At 43.9% G+C, this 16,770-nt stretch overlaps 2 protein-coding genes and 1 long non-coding RNA gene across 6 annotated transcripts in view; 1 reads left to right on the top strand and 2 right to left on the bottom strand.

Annotated features, from left to right (window-relative positions):
* LOC139048914 (gastrula zinc finger protein XlCGF57.1-like) overlaps window positions 1-16,770 on the bottom strand; it is a 74,905-nt gene that overhangs the window by 24,399 nt on the left and 33,736 nt on the right. The gene's annotated exons all lie outside the window — the stretch shown is intronic.
* LOC139046743 (gastrula zinc finger protein XlCGF57.1-like) overlaps window positions 1-16,770 on the bottom strand; it is a 65,239-nt gene that overhangs the window by 48,060 nt on the left and 409 nt on the right. The window contains exons 1-2 of one of the 3 annotated variants that reach the window (XM_070523858.1): window positions 8,074-8,614; window positions 7,444-7,650 (exon numbers count right to left, since the gene is read on the bottom strand). In XM_070523858.1, coding sequence (XP_070379959.1) covers window positions 7,444-7,606 — 163 coding nt within the window. In that variant the 5' untranslated portion in view covers window positions 7,607-7,650; window positions 8,074-8,614. Of the gene's footprint in view, window positions 1-7,443; window positions 7,651-8,073; window positions 8,615-16,770 lie in introns of those variants that run through there. The other 2 variants (XM_070523856.1, XM_070523859.1) reach the window with 2 other exon arrangements.
* LOC135913701 (uncharacterized) lies at window positions 9,885-13,149 on the top strand. The gene is made up of 3 exons (XR_010568096.2): window positions 9,885-10,128; window positions 10,763-10,825; window positions 12,859-13,149. It is a non-coding gene; the product is annotated as an uncharacterized lncRNA (long non-coding RNA).

Here is a 16,770-nt window from a genome sequence, read left to right as displayed (position 1 = left end):
TCTTTCTTTTTTTAATTTGGGAGGTCTTGAGGGTGCTTTAGGAGTGGTGGAACAAATGAAACCTAGTGGTCCTTATTTATATACACAATATTTGTGTATCTGAATGCTTCAGGACTGTTTATGAAGTACACACATATAAATTATTTTTCAGAAAGGTAAAGAAGTATTAAGTGAGAGAAGCTGGAGTGTTTGAAGACATTCACAGATTTCTACGATCCTTAGAGGACAGCATCAAAAAGTGATAACCCAGCTTGCTCTCCTATCTCCAACAAGCACTCGAGGTTTAAAGGCCATATTTGGCATTTGCAAAACTTATGGCTCAACAACACACCTTTTTAATAAGACTTCATTAATGGGTTTCTTCTTAATCACATGTGTAACTTTGCTAACATCTTTGTAAGTTGAGATTGTAAAGAGCCAGCTAGCACATGCTTTATTTTTCTGCGTATAATCCGCCAGCACGCAAAACCCAGAGCTCCTTTCAGTGTCACCCAGAAAAAATATAAGCAATACCTCTGGGAGATTAAAAAATTTGGCAAAGCCACTCAAGACCGCTTATCTGTGGGAATACGAAAGCATTACAGTCCCCTTGGCGAATTTTTTTCCATGCATTCCTTGTCTGCGCAAGCTCTTGTGCTCTAACTGCGCTTCAGTAAGGCCACATCAAAATGCACCAAGTGTTTCAATGCTTCCTCGCGAGGAATTCATAACTTGAAGGACTGCTCAGCACCATTAAATTTGAGATTATAGCTTATTTTATACACTCATCAGATTACGCCACCTCCTGCCCACTGACTGCACAGTCCAGTGATGCATGCATTGGCCACAGCTTTCATACAACATGACATGCGCAATGATACACGCACTAAGCACACTTCTAGCCAGCCAACCAAAACTGTGGGGCCACCAAGGTGTAGGGGAAGCGTGCTCGTGCCAAAATTCGTAAGCCCGGGGGGGGGAGGCATTCTACTACTGTGGCTCCTGCGTATCACACGGCTAGTGTGGCGACACGCACCCTATTTTGAAGGCAATCTATGGTGGGGACAGAGACATGTGCTGACTGCTGATAGCTTCGTGTACACTGCATTTTCACTGCTTAGTTTCCGTTGAAGCAAGGCAGCATGAAAGTCAATTCGCCCACAGCTGCTAGTGCGCTTCCTCACTCCAGCGTTTCAATGAGTGTGCGTGGTGACCGAGTGAGAGGTGTTCATGTTTGCTTGCTCGCATCACACCTTCTTAATTTAGTTAGTACGCTAATGATTAAAATTTTATACAACTGATAAAACTACTATTCTTCATATAACTGCCTCCTAATTTGCTATTGCAATCGATGTGTCGCCTTTCGGGCAAACCTACTATGTTTTTTAAAGCATTTTTACTTAATAAACCAGCACGATTCCAAAGAACCTAATGTTCAACTTCTGGTAGACCGTAATATTATTCCAATATGTTGTTATTCCAGATCCGCCATTAGCGTTTGTGATAGGTCACAATGGCTCAGGCTCCGCCCATATGAGCATTAACAGAGATTGGAATAGTTTTACGCTATACCAGCCTTGGCGAAAGAGATGCCCACCCTCTGGACTCTCTGCAGCATGCGCCTCCCTAATATCTAGTTGATTTTCAATACCCTCAGCCTACTTCTCGTTCTTCTGCACTTTGGCTATAGGACGCACTGCGCAATTCAGCGCGCTCAACTGTATTCCAATGCACACTGAATACTATCACTTTGGCCATTCTGACAGCTTGCCGGAAGCACTGAAAAGTCGTAATAGAAGCGCGAAAATTGCGAGAAACTGTGCAGGCAGCGGAGTCGCATAGGGTGAGGAATGTGAACAGCTGTACTCTTTTAAGGAGAACGAACTTTCCGTGTTTGACACAGTTTGGCTCAGGAATTTGTTTGTATCAAAATGGTGCAAGTGGAGTCCCACCCCTGCACACTAGATTCAAAGGTAAGAATATGTTTTGTCTAAATTTATTTTGCGTCGCGCCTCGTCTTAATTTGTTTGAAGTTAACCACGTATGTTCTTTCAGTCCTTCCAAAATCACTTCCTCAGTGAGCTCCATCATGTTATCGCCTGAGATTACTCCTCGTACGATGTTGATGATATGCTGAGGGGTGACTGTAACTCGGACTTGTCCAAAAGAAACTAGACTACGTAGCTTTTCATACTGGAACAGGGTGTGAGACCGGGCTAGTTGGTATTCCACGCTGAAGTGACAAGCGGAAGAGTGGACACCGAACCCTAAAAAGGCGACAACGACAAGTGTTTTCATACTGCTATCGTGGAGCTCCAAAAGGAAGTTGCTGCTGGCCAACTTCGTAGCCTTGTAGCCTCTGCCTATAGCCTTGGTCATACATTTACAAATGAGAAACAGTGAGATCACCCTCATGGTCTTATCTGGTTCATCACAGTGTACTACATGGTAGCGCGGGAAATTCTCTTTTGTTGGCCAAGAAACTTGAATACTTTTGTGCACCCCAGTATTTGGGGGTGACCTGGGAGTAGGGAGAAAGAACTTTGAGAATGCAGCTAAGCATGTGCTGCATTCTTCTGTGTTCCAAAGGTGGCTCATTACTCTCAACAGTACAAACTGGAAATAGGCGATTCCCTATAAGCACCTGTTGGTAGGTGTAGCCCTTGATCATGAACTGGATCTGATCGCCGGAGGTATGAAAGTGTGGCTATTACGCAACCACAGTCTATTTTACTGCGTGCTAAGGAGCGACAGATTCATAGAAGACATTAGCAGTCAAAGCCCCCATGCTTCTGCGAAAGGACATTGAGAACCAGTCCATTTTACTGTGCACTAAGGAACGACAGATACAGGGTGTTTCAGCGAACACATTAAAAAAATCCTAAAGGTAAGTTCTTCAAGAAAAATAGGAATTCTCTTAAGGAGCAAGCTTTCAAGTTCAGCGGACAATAAATTATGAGAAACATGCAATTGTATAGTTAATAACCTAAAATTATATAACGATATCTTTAATTAGCGACTTTCTGCAGTTATTGCCAATGGCAAGTTTGTAGCCACGGGGACGAGGGTGCCGTATTAGCTTTTAAAGCAAAGAAAAAGTCGCTCCCTAACGCCCTGCAGCGTGCGAAAATCAAGTATTTTTTTCCCGCATGAAACCGAAACGCGGCGAACATTGTGTGTCGGAAATCTAGTGCAAATGCAACATCCGCTGATGACGTGTTACGGTGACTGCAGTGCCCAATTCGAAATGTCTGTGGTGATTCCCAAGGCTAGGGTGCCTCAACGCTCGGCTTAGACCATGGCTGTCATTTTCTTTTGTTGGTAGGTGCAAGAAAGAGGCTAGCCATCGCCCACCGCACGATCACATGTTATAGGAGTTCTGGTAGGCATTACCAGCAGGTTTGCTCTTTCTTTCTTTGTCTCGACCACATCTGACGTGGCTACCTGACAAGCTAAATGTGAGGAATCACTAACTGTTCATTTATCCGTTAGGTTCATGTGCTGTTTGTTTATAATTGCTACGTCTTAGGAAGTGCATGAGACAAAGGAAAGGTTCGTTTGCGGAGCAAGGAGGGCTTTCGCGGCAGTGGCTGCATGCTGTTAGTTCTTGTGGCTCGTAGCGCCAGTTTTACAAACGCGCTTGAGTTTCCCTTTAAAGTGCTAGTTTTCGTGGTGCGCATGCAACATAGCCATTACATTACCACTGGTTTGACCTCGTCCATTTGAGGATGCAGGTATCAACGCCGCAGTGTTAATATTGATACGGAACACTATTTGCGATCACGAAGAGGCGAGCAGTGTGAAGACTACGACGACGATTAGAGGCTAGCGCAGGCTGTTGCCTCTGGGGCAAGTGCGGCGTATTTGCTTGTAAATATACTTGTATATAGCTTCTCATCTGCATCTTCCTACGTAACATATCTGGTGGAGGTGGACGTTCCCTGTACCTCGTCACGGAGCTTCACAGTCGACGGTACGTCGAACCTTCCTTCATGGCTCCCGGCAACGACAACTCGACTCTGCCGGCTCCGACACCTGCTGCCACTTCGACGACCTACATCACTCTCCCCGTGATCCTGGCGTATTCTCGGGCAAAGATGGAGAATATGTCGAGGACTGGATCAGCCTGTACGAACACGTCAGCCACAATAACCGGTGGGACCCTATTATCATGCTCGCCAACGTAGACATTTACCTTGGTGGCACACCTCGAGTTTGATTTCGGACACACGGAGATGAGCTCACCAGTTGGGATACACTTAAGCCAAATCTCCGAGACTTGTTCGGCAACCCTTACGGTCGACAACTTGCCCCGGAGAAGACGCTTTCCGGCCATGTGCAGACGTCAACAGAGCTTTATGTCACGTACATTCAGGACGTCATGGCTCTGTGCCGCAAAGTCGACGCACACATGACTGAGTCAGACAAGGTTTCTCACATCTTGCAGCACGAACAGTGGCTGGAATAATTTATTGTGCTTAAAATAAATAAGTGGCTCGATTGAGAACAGTGCAGTTTGGGTGAACATTGGGGTCAGTGTCAAAGATGGGCCATTGTCAATCTTGGACATTGACATTTTGGATTCAGACATCACTAAATTTAAAAACCGCATTGTTTGTGTGAAGCGCCAATATTTCTGCCTTATGACTTAAAATGTCATGGACACGGGCACTTGCTTGGTGATCATGGCTTTCAGCCACATCCGAATAGCTTCCTGAAGGCTACGGTGGACCACCTTGGCCAACATTCTTCCGTCACGATGCACCAGATTACTTGACCAGCTTCTAAAATCTTCACCTTTTTTTGCTAGTCTGATATTGTCTGCTTCGACATTTCAAACTCCTATGAAGTATCCGCTTGCAATTGGCCACTTTGCACTTGCCTGATAACGGTGGCCTTTTTCATTGTCAGTCTCCTATATTTGCCTCACTTCGATGTTTTTGCCAAGCTGGAAGCGGATGACGAAGATGGTGTCAGCACCATTGGTAGTAGCTGCCAATGAAGCCACTACAGAGAATTGGTTGTTAAAGCGGCTGAGCCTAGCATTGCAGAATGCATCTAAAGCAAACCACTGTGTACATCAGAGGCAATACGAATAGTACAAGTCACCATATGCAACTGACAGGCGCTGACAGCAATGACGGCATGAAGCCTTGTGGAAAGCTGCAGCAAGTGGTGCCTGCTATAGAGATTGTAACGGAAATGGTAGTTCTGAACTGGCATGCGAGGTACGTGCAACGCAAGTTTGATGTGGCAGAAAAACAAAATGATGGCGATGTTGTTTGCTAGGGTTGAGGATTGGGTGAGTTGGTATTGCATTCCAGAACTGGTACAGCGCAGCATACAAAGGAAGAAACAAGCCGAGCCGGCCAGATAAAGGAACAGAGCGCTGACTTCCAAATGGTTTATTAGCGAGTTGCATGAAATATATACCTACAAGAAAGAATCAGGACAAGTCATCACAATACCTCACAAAACGTCACACTGATAGAAGGCTACACCATTATGGGTCACAGAAGGCGTAATTTCGTCATGCAAGGTTAAACTAATCAAGAAATCTTGCTTCCTGTGAAAATAGGGACAAAAATGGCGCGCTAATGCACATGCTGCCTACCCTTGCTATGAGATCAGCTTCAATTGTCTCCCACGTAAGTTGTGATCGGTGCTTTTTTAGTACTTCACACTGATAAAAATTCGGTTTACATCCGCAGTCGCAACAGTGAATTCCTACGTGTCCCTGTATAGCCCGGTGCACATTGCAATAAAGCAGTTGGAAGTCAGCACTCTGTTCCTTTATCTGGCCGGCTCGGCTTGTTTCTTCCTTTGTATGTTGCGCTGCAACAGTTCTAGGATGTTGTTTGCATTTTCGGTAGCCTTTGAGTTGCGATTCAGAGAGTCTGGAAAATCGAACGACAACAGTATGAAACATTAAACACTTTGGTAGTTGTTACACGTTGACCCTATAGAGCGTGTTGTGGCACCATGGCAGAGTTCGAAAAATCAGTCAGCGAATTTATTATTTTTACGCTGTGACAAAGAACAGATACGAATTTTACGTAGTGCTAGTAAAGATTATGTAAGCCATTTCGCAAATCTTATGCTCCAACAGCATGCAATTGAATAATCAAGGAGAGGCTGGGCCTGGGTTAGGTGTTGGAAAATTCCTTTAGCACATGCTTCCTCTGTTTGCCATCTATACTGTGAATCAAAATAAGGAAGTTTTCCTGTTTGTAGTAGTCAAAATAGAGAGTCATCATTTCTGTTGTCCCTGTGGCCAACACGCCAACTTTGCAAGCATCTTAATATAGCTACGAGTGCAAAAATATCACCTCCAGGTTTGACTTCATTATTGCATTTGCAAACAATGCGACAACATAGGTGGAAGTGTACAGCAGTATTGCGGCAGTGCACCGCACGGTTTCTATGAACACAATTAGAAACAGTGTAAATGTCGATTTTAACTGGAAACATTGATGCTCAACGGCTACCCTGTTGACAGTGAATGTGAAGACATTGTGGCGGGATTTCTCTGTGAGCACTGTGCATGAGTTCTACTGATGAATGCAGATTGAATTCATTGCAAAGGCATTTCAGTTTCCTCACTAGTGTCTCGCTTCTCAAAGTGAAAAAGCTTCACCTTTCACATCGACAAACGCAGATGAGGTTTTTAGCACATTGTAACAAGAGTACTGCAAAACAACAAATGTCCTCTGAGATAAACTTGTGGTACAGAAGAGGCCACATAGACCACTGCAGTCTGAAAACACTGTTAAAAAAAACTGAAGCTGCCATCGAATGCAGAGGATCAAAACGACTATGCCCAGCAGTCACCAGAAAAGACCTACAGGTCGGCTGAAGTGATAGCTGGCGTGCACCTCAGATGCCTAATACTTGCTGCTCATTACCTGATGGCAGTGCTGCGCATGCCTAGTATTGCTTGGTAATGTGCTGCGGGAATGTTGTGACTTAAAGCTGTCTCAGAACGAGAATCCCGACAGTTCCAGTGTGGTTCTCACCTCTCTCAGTGAATGAGCATATTGATAAAACAAACTATGTAGTTAACTGCATCAAAGAATTTTGTTTGAATTTAATTTACCGCAAACACAGGGGTCAACTTACATTCTGCATTGATATTTATTCCCGTTTTTACACTAATACACCGGCTTAGGCATAACTAAGAGACTCACACGGTTTAACATCATCGTAAGGGCTACAACAACACCATGCAATAGGGCTCTGGATTAAGCTCTACCACCTAAGGTGTTTCAGTGTGCTCAATAGAGCAGTATTTTTGCGTTTTGCCCCCAATCAGAATGCAGACAAGAATCACAAACCAACTAATAGGTCCTCGGCAGCATAATGTCATACACACTTGAGCAACTCGTACCAAGTAGGCAAACTTGGCTATTTACCACAAACTCACTCAAACAAGCAAATGCAAGAGAAGTGCCGGTCACTGCCCACCTGTGGTGGCGCTTGACTGATCCACAGTCTCCGTAGTCTGCACGCTCCTCGACTCACTGCCTGCCCTGAAGGAGCACCCAACAGACTTGTCAGACAGAGGGAAGCTGCACTGCGTGCCAACCTCAACCTGTCCGACGACGACGGAAGGGGAGTGGCATACCATTTTGGCAGCGATACTTCCAGCTAGGCTCACCGCGTTTGTGAGGCCTGCAAAAAATAATTGGAGTTACTGCAGTCCTGTTACAGCACAGAGAACGTTAGAATAAAGGGGGATAAGAAAGAGCCACACGAAACAGCATTTGCAGCACTATCAGCGCATATGTATGTGTTGGCACGTAGGAGGTGCCACCTTTTTCTACATCCCTACTTAACACACGCGTGTTGCACATTGCTAACAGTGACACTCTATTGTCTCAACTACGGACAGCGCAAAGGAACTGCAGCAGTGCTTATCGAAGGCACGAATAGGTGGATCTGCGGCTTATGCGACACGCCGGCAACTGTTGCGCGCTAGCTCGCATTTTGAGACCGTCTTAAACAGCACGAATTCGCAATCTTTCTGACAAGTGTCAGCAAATGAACAGGTAATCGTACAATACCATCGTACAAAACTCGTAGAAGTACTCTCACCCAAAGCATCTCCATACTGCTTTACTCTTACAGATGCGTTGCGTTAGCACATTGGAGAAAGGAAACTGTACCTTCCACAATGGTGGTGGGATAGGTGTTCTGTGGTGGTGGTACCACGACCTTGGTGGTACCACAGAACACCTATTGTCTGACTGCAGGACAGGGCCAACAGGGCAGCCAGGTACAACAACAACAGTAACGAAGAATAAGCATGTGCTTGCAGCGGTAAAGCTAGAGCATTTTGAATTTTGAACGAAAAGAAATAGAAGCTAAACCGTTGATAGATAAAAGTTTAGCCCATAGAGTTTCCTACAAGAAAACTCTATGGTTCAGCCAAATAAAGGAGGCTATGGTTCAGCCATAGAGTTTCATATGAGGAAAATGTGGCGCTGCGATCGTTCAACCATCATGGGCACATCATGGGAATCACGGTTGTCATGAGAATGATGGGAAGTACAGGCTTCGGATTGGCATTCTGTTGACTGGCGAACTCATAGAGTCAGTATCACGAGAGTTACTGATCACGACCTACTGGAACTCCAGACCATAGAGTTACTATACTACTAACTCTATGCTCCAGACCTGCACAGATATCCGGCTTCTATGGGAGCAGCTTGCGCCAACTTTCGTTCAACCGACGGCCGTAGGTGGCGCTTTCATAACCTGTTCGTCAGGGAGAGCAGGGAGAGGTAGGAGAGAGTGAAAGGGTGATCATCGCTGGCGACTCAAACATGGCTGGGTGCTCAAAAGCAATTGTGGAGAGGGTGAAAGGCGACAAAAGAGTGGCGGTAGGGACATTTCCAGGGCAGACACTGGGTTCTGTCATGGAGCGAGCAAAAGAAAAGCTCACGGAAAATGCCCACGTGCGCAACCTTGTCGTAGCAGCAGGTGGGCTAAATGACGTCCTGAACAGGAAAGGGCCAGGACTAGCCCAGCGCTTGGCGAAGGGGGTGGATGACTTGCGCGAGCTATCCCCTCAGGTGCAGATCGTGGTGTGCACGGTGCCGGAGGTCCCTGTGCGTGACAGTCACGTACAAAGAGCCGTAATGGCTGCCAATGAGGCAATATGGAAAATGAGCCGAGAGAAAGGCTTCGAGGTTGTCGAAGTAAACAGGGAAGTGAGAAGTTGTGGTGGTTTTAAACGAGATGGGATCCACTTCAATTACAGGCTAGCACGAGAAGTGGGCTGCCCACGAAACACAAAACCTCTTAAAAACTTCTTGAAATGGCTACAAACGGCTATAGACGTCTTGGTCTATGATAAGACTGAAAATAGAATTTCTTCTAAACATAACCTCAGCACTTGGAATATGCTAGCATATATTCTATCTGCGGCAAAACCCACTACGGGTGTCACTAGAGTCTGTTTTGGTAAACGCATTCAGAATGTCTAACTCAAGAACTTTTCTAGATCTTTTTGTCTAAAAGTGCATACAATGCCAAACGACGTGTTAAATGTGCGGTTACCGTCGGCCGTCGACGTTAGCGAATAAAAGACGCCTCAGACAAATCGAACTCGTTCGAAGCAACATAAGTTAATTGGCTTTAATATTAAATAATTTCACACCAGAACTTCAACAATCAAGGGCGTGTTATTGTTTTCCATACAGGGCGCGCACACAACGCCTGGAAACCATTCTATGCTCGCGCAGCAGCAGGAGCGAAATGCCGGTGTTGCACAGCGGTGTCACAGAGCCACCGCGCTGCGACCACTTCGGCGGCACAATCCAAATTTGTCGGACATCTCATTCTGTGCTGGAAACACTGGGAGGCAGGAAGTTTGAAAAAAACGGCCACTCCTGCCCGCAATGTCTCGGTCGTGGGTTCGTTATGCCAGTTGTTCAAGCCGTTCTGTACATTTATACTGGATATTAACTGGAGTCATTTAGCTGTGCTGATGCTGTTTGCCGTGTGTTTTGCATCAGTGCTTCGTGACATCGGCTGTATTGCGTGTTTTCGCCGACGGCTTACTACCACAATGGCGGGATCTGCGTTCGCCGCCTTCGTGTCTCGGTGCGTCTTTGTACGTCGCACGTTCGGATAACACTTTTTCCGGTAAGTGAAATACATTGCGCTTCGTTTTTCGTCAACAATGTGAATATATTTAGGTGTTACCCGCGGCAATTCTTGATATATGGGCTCTTCTGCCCTGCGAGCTTTCGTCATTACTTTTATACGAGGGTTCTGCTTGTGTTCAGCCGTTCAGCACTACCGCGCTCCACGACTTCCGCAACAACAGTCAGAACTTTGCCCTGCTTGTTAGCCTGTGGTTAACGTAGCACGAGCCAACCGAAAGGAGTGCATTCGAAGATGACGCGCTGGCTGCAATGCTGAACCAGACTGAACTCGCCTTATTTTGTGTCCTTTTGTACTTACGTGTGCGCGCGTGTGTCAGTGACTATGCAGTTTGTAGCTATCCCACTTTATAGCAAAACAAAAAATATAACTGCAATGTTTACTTCATCTATACAATTCCAAATTAAATCGTCTGCTGATGTACAAATTTCACTTGTTTTGTTCTAAATAAGCAGCAAAACCTTTAACCTAGTAGGTGCTTCATCTGGGAGTGAAATCACGACAGCTTGGCATTTATTTATGAATGACTGTGACTGGGTCACCTTATGTGTAATTGCAAATCTGCCTTTCAACTGACTTGATGCTATCTTATTTTGTCCCTTTCACTCTATAGACGGCTGGACATCCTTCTTGTACCTTGGCGCTAGCTGGATGGCGGGACCTCATCATGATCAGTGTAAGCCAATGTACTGTACCCTCTCTGGTCCTCCCAGTGCTTTTTATGTGGGTTAAGGCCAGGGAGCGCTTCGTGGTAAAATAGCTAGTTGGTGTCTCACCAACGGCCATCTTTTAGCTCTGGTCCATTATAAGCTGCCACTATTATAACCAATTTCTCAGTGCCAGTGTACATACACAGTTCTACTAATAATTGGTTTCCCCCTAAGCCTTACAAAATTTACCTGTAGGTAGCCATTGCTATGTAAGAACTCACAAATTAACTCTGCTGTGTCATAGAAGTATTCCATACATGATTAAAAATTTTCTACAACAGTGTACATTACACCTTGCTTCCCTAATGCACAAATGTATTCAAGCCAGTATTTGATTAGTTTGGTATTCTAAATGTTTTCTGTGTGATTTAGTTTCTTTACAGGAACTTACTGTACAGCATCAGCAAGCAGTCTTATTTAAGATTTATGTGTGCTGTAAAAGGTGTGCTTTGCCGCTAGAATTGATAAAACATGGGCCAAGGCTTCCATACAAGGACAAACTTCAATTTTGTTCTACCACCATGAGCACTTGGCTGGTGCTTGCAAAATGAATCGCATCAAGTAGCTTGTGCCAGACTGTTTTTTAACCTTATTGTGAGGAGATCACAAAGTGATCTGTGGATGCGCCTGCGTCTGAGATATAGATTGCGCTGCAACATATGTGTGTGTAGAACAGGCATGATGCTGAGGGTTCCAGCAGTTTGCAGAGGTGCTTTTAAAATTTTGTCATGACTGCAATTTTACCTGTGCTGTTTTTTATCACCTATTTCAATAATATCATTGGATGTGTTATCAGAATTTATCAATCTATTTGCCCTGGCCCATTAGCCTGCCACATTTGCCTCTTCACTAGGTGGGCAATTATTCTGCATGGACCATTACTTGAATACACCTTTTTGTGTGCAGTAGCTTCTCAGTTGCAAGTCAGCATAGATGCTCAGAATTACCTGAGAGTATAGATACACTGATAATTTGCCACCTATACGAATCACTTCGCACTTTCTCACGCAAACAGCATGTTAACACTTCCAAGTCAGCGGGCAATGTTATCGTTTGATCACATCATGAGATACTTTCAACTTTGTATGAAGCATCATCCAAGGTGTTGCATCATTTGTGTGAGGTATTGCCCGAAGCCAATTATGGTCACTTGAAAATATATCAACAAAAGTGATTGATCCAGCTAGGAGTGTTACTTTGGAACACTACTTTATCACCAGTCCTCCTTTGCATGCTACCTGCTTACTCTGTACTGTGTCATGTTTAAGTTTGAAAGAAAGGCAACAGCTAGGCAGCGCAAAATGCCAAACTTGCTTTTAGTTCAACAATATAAAACACTATTTAACTTTTTAATTAAGTTAGTGCGTCATTTACCTGCAGAGTGAATTACTGTTTTAAACTGATTATATTTTGCAGGAAGCTTCTCAGACTTGTTTGACAGGTTGATAAGTGACTTTTTAGCCACAAAACACCATACAATAATTTAAAGGCTGACCTTGACTCTGCTATGCAACTTAATGACTATATGCCAGGAACAAGGCCTCTGTGTTGGGGTGCTGGCTAACACTCCCAGTGTTCTACTAGGACACATAAATACCCAAGAAAGTGGATGGGAAAACGACGCCGCTGTAGCTCAATTGGTAGAGCATAGCACGCGAAATGCGAAGGTTGTGGGTTCAGTTCCCACCTGCGGCAAGGTGTTTTTTCATCCACTTTAATTTCCATTAATTTATCGTTTATTTAATTTATTAAGCACAAGTAATTTCCCCTATGTTGTCCTTGGTGTCAGTGTTTGTTGGCTTCTCATGATAGGAAATATACTAGTCATTTTAAACATCATCGCATACATACCTTAAGATAACCGTAATTTAAGAGAAAGGAATGCTTAAATTTATTTTTAATGTGAGCCAAACTTCTTACGTAGCACATATTGCTAATTGAAGTTCCAATTTCAACATTCCCATTTCCTCCCTTGCCCTTTTTTTCCTGTTCTGTGCAGGTATTGCTTTCCTATGTCTACAAGAACCGTCACGGGTGGCCTGTGACAGCAAGCTTTTGTGGGCAGCAAGTGCTCTCCTACGAAGGCTGGCCTACTCTGGCAGCGGCGGCAATCATCTTCAAGATTTATCCATGATCACCTTTGCTGCTATTTGTCACTCTTCTTAATTACACTTTCTGCATCTTTTCTAATCTATTAGGTAATAAAGTATGAGTATGTGACATGGTGTGAAGTTGATGCCTTGCTGCATTTTAGCTTGCAATCACCTTTTATGCATGAAAAGCTCATCATACAATTTATGAAAAAAAAAATAACACCATATTATGATTTATCTTTCAGTATCTTGTAACATGCCAACATACAAGGAATTCACTAATGGATGGTATGCCGAAGAACTGGCCATTATTTCTGCGTGATGCTGTGCAAGCATTTGGCGTTACCTTACAAGAGGCACCCGGAAAGTAAGTTACAATTTACTTTTAAATGAAGCATGGACATCAGAAAAAATATATTTATATTGCTAGTTAGAGTGGTTCGCAGGGTGTTTTTCCAGATGTGTACTATCCTTTATTTCTTAACTCATTGCAGCACAGTGTTCTGTTTCGTATACTGGTGTAAGGCTATTGTGCCCCCTGTAGCTGAAACCAGGATATAATTTTTGCCTGAACTGCAGCATCACTGACAAAATTTTTCTTTGCTAGAAACTATTTCAATTTGGTGGAGACCCAGCAGGGCGAAGTTTTGTCAATAATGGTGTGTTTTACGCAGAGATGTTCTTGTTTAGGTCAATGAGTGAACATTGGAAGTATATCAGCATACAATACAGATCTTGTTTGATTTGCAAAATAATTCTGACAGGTGGCATTCAATTGATTGGTCTAATTAAAAAGCACAAATTTACCAATGAGGCTGTACTACACTATTCCCATGTTTCACATCTGGAAAAACTACCTCTGCATCACTCTATCCGACAATATAAACTTTTTTTTTTCTGATGTCCATGCCTCGTTTAAAATAAATTGTAACTGTGGGGAAACGTCGTGTTACTGTAAGAGCTGCCGCAAAAATTTGAGGGAATGTCTAATAAAAGTCTTCAGTTGTTCTTGTCAAGCTGTCCATTAGCCAACTTTTAGCGTAACGTTAGCAGGGCTAACTGAAGTACTTCTAGACGTCCATGGCTACAAAATGTCTTGATCAAGACAGCTACTAGGCTTTTGAATTAGCCGTTGAAGACATCTTTTAGACATCAAATAGCTGCTTGCGTGTTTCGTGGGTGGCGACTTGGGGGTCGCGCTGTTGCTTTTTTAGGGGGCCCGCGGGCGCTCGGGAGGTCAGAGTAGGTAGTAATAAAGAAGGTCCCCTAGGGGAACAGCAGAAGAGCATCGCCGTCGATAAGAGGAAAAGGAGGAAAGCAAGAACAAGAGCTCGCCATGCAATAGGCTACATAAACATGCAGGGCGGCAGAAGAAAGAAAAAGTGGGCAGAGATTGAGGAGCAGTTACATAGAGAACAAATAGGGGTATATGCGGTTACAGAAACGCACCTTAGAGACTCAGAAGAGCCGCCACTTATTGAGAATTATGTATGGGAAGGGTGCAACAGAACTAAGTCGGAAAGAAAGGGAGGGGGAGTCGGAATGCTCATCCATCAGGGAGCCAAATGGAAAAGAGTAAATTCACAATGTCAAGAGCATCTTTGGTTATCAGGTACAATGAGTGGGAAAGAAACTTGGCTTGGAGTTACGTATTTGTGGACCGGAATAAATTGCACAGAGAAGAATAAAGAATTAGTAGAATGCATAAGCGCTGATATTAGGGGTTTCGGGAATGGTGCTGAGATAGTCCTATTAGGTGACATGAATGCCCACATAGAGGATTTAGACGGCTATACCGACAATAACGGGAAGTTAATGCTAGACCTTTGCGAGCAACATAACCTCGTGATCGTGAATACAGGGCCTAAGTGTGAAGGACAGATCACGTGGGAAGTGGGAAACCGGCAATCGACCATTGATTACTGTCTGATGACAGAAGGAATTCAGGATAAGTTGAGAGAAATGGTCATCGATGAGGAAGGGTTTAGCAGCATAGGGAGTGACCATAAACGCATCATTTTGAAAATGGGATATGTAGTTGGGAAAGAGAGCAACGAAAGCAAAATGGCCAGCCCAAATTTGAACGCTGAACAAATAGCAAATATAGTCACTAGAGTGGAGGAAGAAATTGGCAAGTCGCCAGGTAAGGGGTGGGAATATGGTGAGCTTCTAAGTGTAGTAACGACAGAAATACGGAAAGAGAAACAACACGTTCAATGGAAAGGAAAAAAGAAACCGAAAAGCTGGTGGAACAAGGAGATACGAGAAGCGATCGCCGAAAGACAGAAAGCATCTCGAGAGCACAGGCAGGCAAAGAAGGCGCAGTTGCCACAGGATGAAGTAACCGGTAAATGGGAAATATACCGGGAGAAAAAGTCTATGGTTCAAATACTGGTGCAAGCAAAATTAAAAGGTGAAAGTGAGAGTTGGTTGTCAGAAATACGTGAGAAAAAGAAGGCCGCACCTAGAATATTTTGGAATCACATAAAATTATTAGGCAGGAAATCAACAACAATACAACAACATATCCTAGACGAAGATGAAAACAGACTGGAAGGAGAAGCAGCAATAAATTACATCCAAAAAGTAACAGCCGAATCTTTCCAAGGCAAGGACGAGGTTGTATTTGAAGAGAAAAAGTGCATGAAAGAGACCCAAGGGGGAAAGGAGCTAGTGCTTACAAATTTAAACTGGAAGAAAGCGGAAGAGAAAATTCCTAAGCGCACAGCCACAGGGCTAGACGAGGTTCCCGTTAGGCTGATAAATGAACTGGGACCAAAAAGTAAGGAAGCTCTCATGAAAGCAGTTGAAAAAACTTTAAAAGATAGACGAATACCAGACAGTTGGCGACAAAGTAGAATGAATTTAATTTATAAAGGTAAGGGGGAGAAAGACAGAATTCACTCGTATAGACCGTTGACCATTACATCGGTAATATACAGGCTAGCAATGCAGGCAATCAAATTAAAGCTTCAAGCATGGGCAGAAAATAATGACATTTTGGGAGAGCTTCAGAATGGCTTTAGAATAGGTAGGCGTTTGGATGATAACTTGTTTGTTCTTACTCAGTGTATTGAAATATCAAAAGCAGAAAGCAGACCGTTGTATGTGGCCTTTTTGGACATTACAGGAGCATACGACAACGTAGACCGCAGCATTTTGTGGGATATTCTGGAAGGGGAAGGCTTAGGTAACGATTGTATACAGCTTTTGAGAGAGATTTACCTAGAAAATACTGTTTGCGTTGAATGGGAAGGGATGAGGAGCGCGGAGAAAGTTCATATCAACAAGGGACTGAGGCAGGGGTGCCCTTTATCCCCGCTGCTGTTTATGATGTACATGGTGAGGATGGAGAGGGCGCTAGAAGGAAGTAATATCGGGTTTAATCTCTCATACAAACAGGCAGGTACAGTAATAGAGCAGCAACTCCCAGGTTTATTTTATGCAGACGACATCGTGTTGCTCGCAAACAACCAAAGTGATTTGCAACGTCTGGCTAATATTTGTGGACAGGAAGGCAACAATTTAGGTTTGAAATTTAGTGTTAGAAAATCAGGTGTTATTGTATTCAATGAAAACAGTGAACAGACAGTGGAGATACAGGGCCAAGAAATACCTCGGGTAACAGAATATAAATACCTTGGTATATGGATAAACGAAGGCAACGGATATATGGAAACACAGGAAAAAACCATAACAGTCAAGGGGAAGAGAAATGCAGCCATAATGAAGCACAGAGCGCTATGGGGATACAATAGGTACGAAGTCCTCCGAGGTATGTGGAAAGGGGTAATGGTTCCAGGACTTACTTTTGCAAA

The sequence above is a fragment of the Dermacentor albipictus genome, chromosome 8 (genome assembly GCF_038994185.2).
Source record: "Dermacentor albipictus isolate Rhodes 1998 colony chromosome 8, USDA_Dalb.pri_finalv2, whole genome shotgun sequence".
Classification (NCBI taxonomy): Eukaryota; Metazoa; Arthropoda; class Arachnida; order Ixodida; family Ixodidae; genus Dermacentor; species Dermacentor albipictus.
Note: the sequence above shows the minus strand (reverse complement) of the source record. Positions and strands in the feature narration are given on the sequence as shown.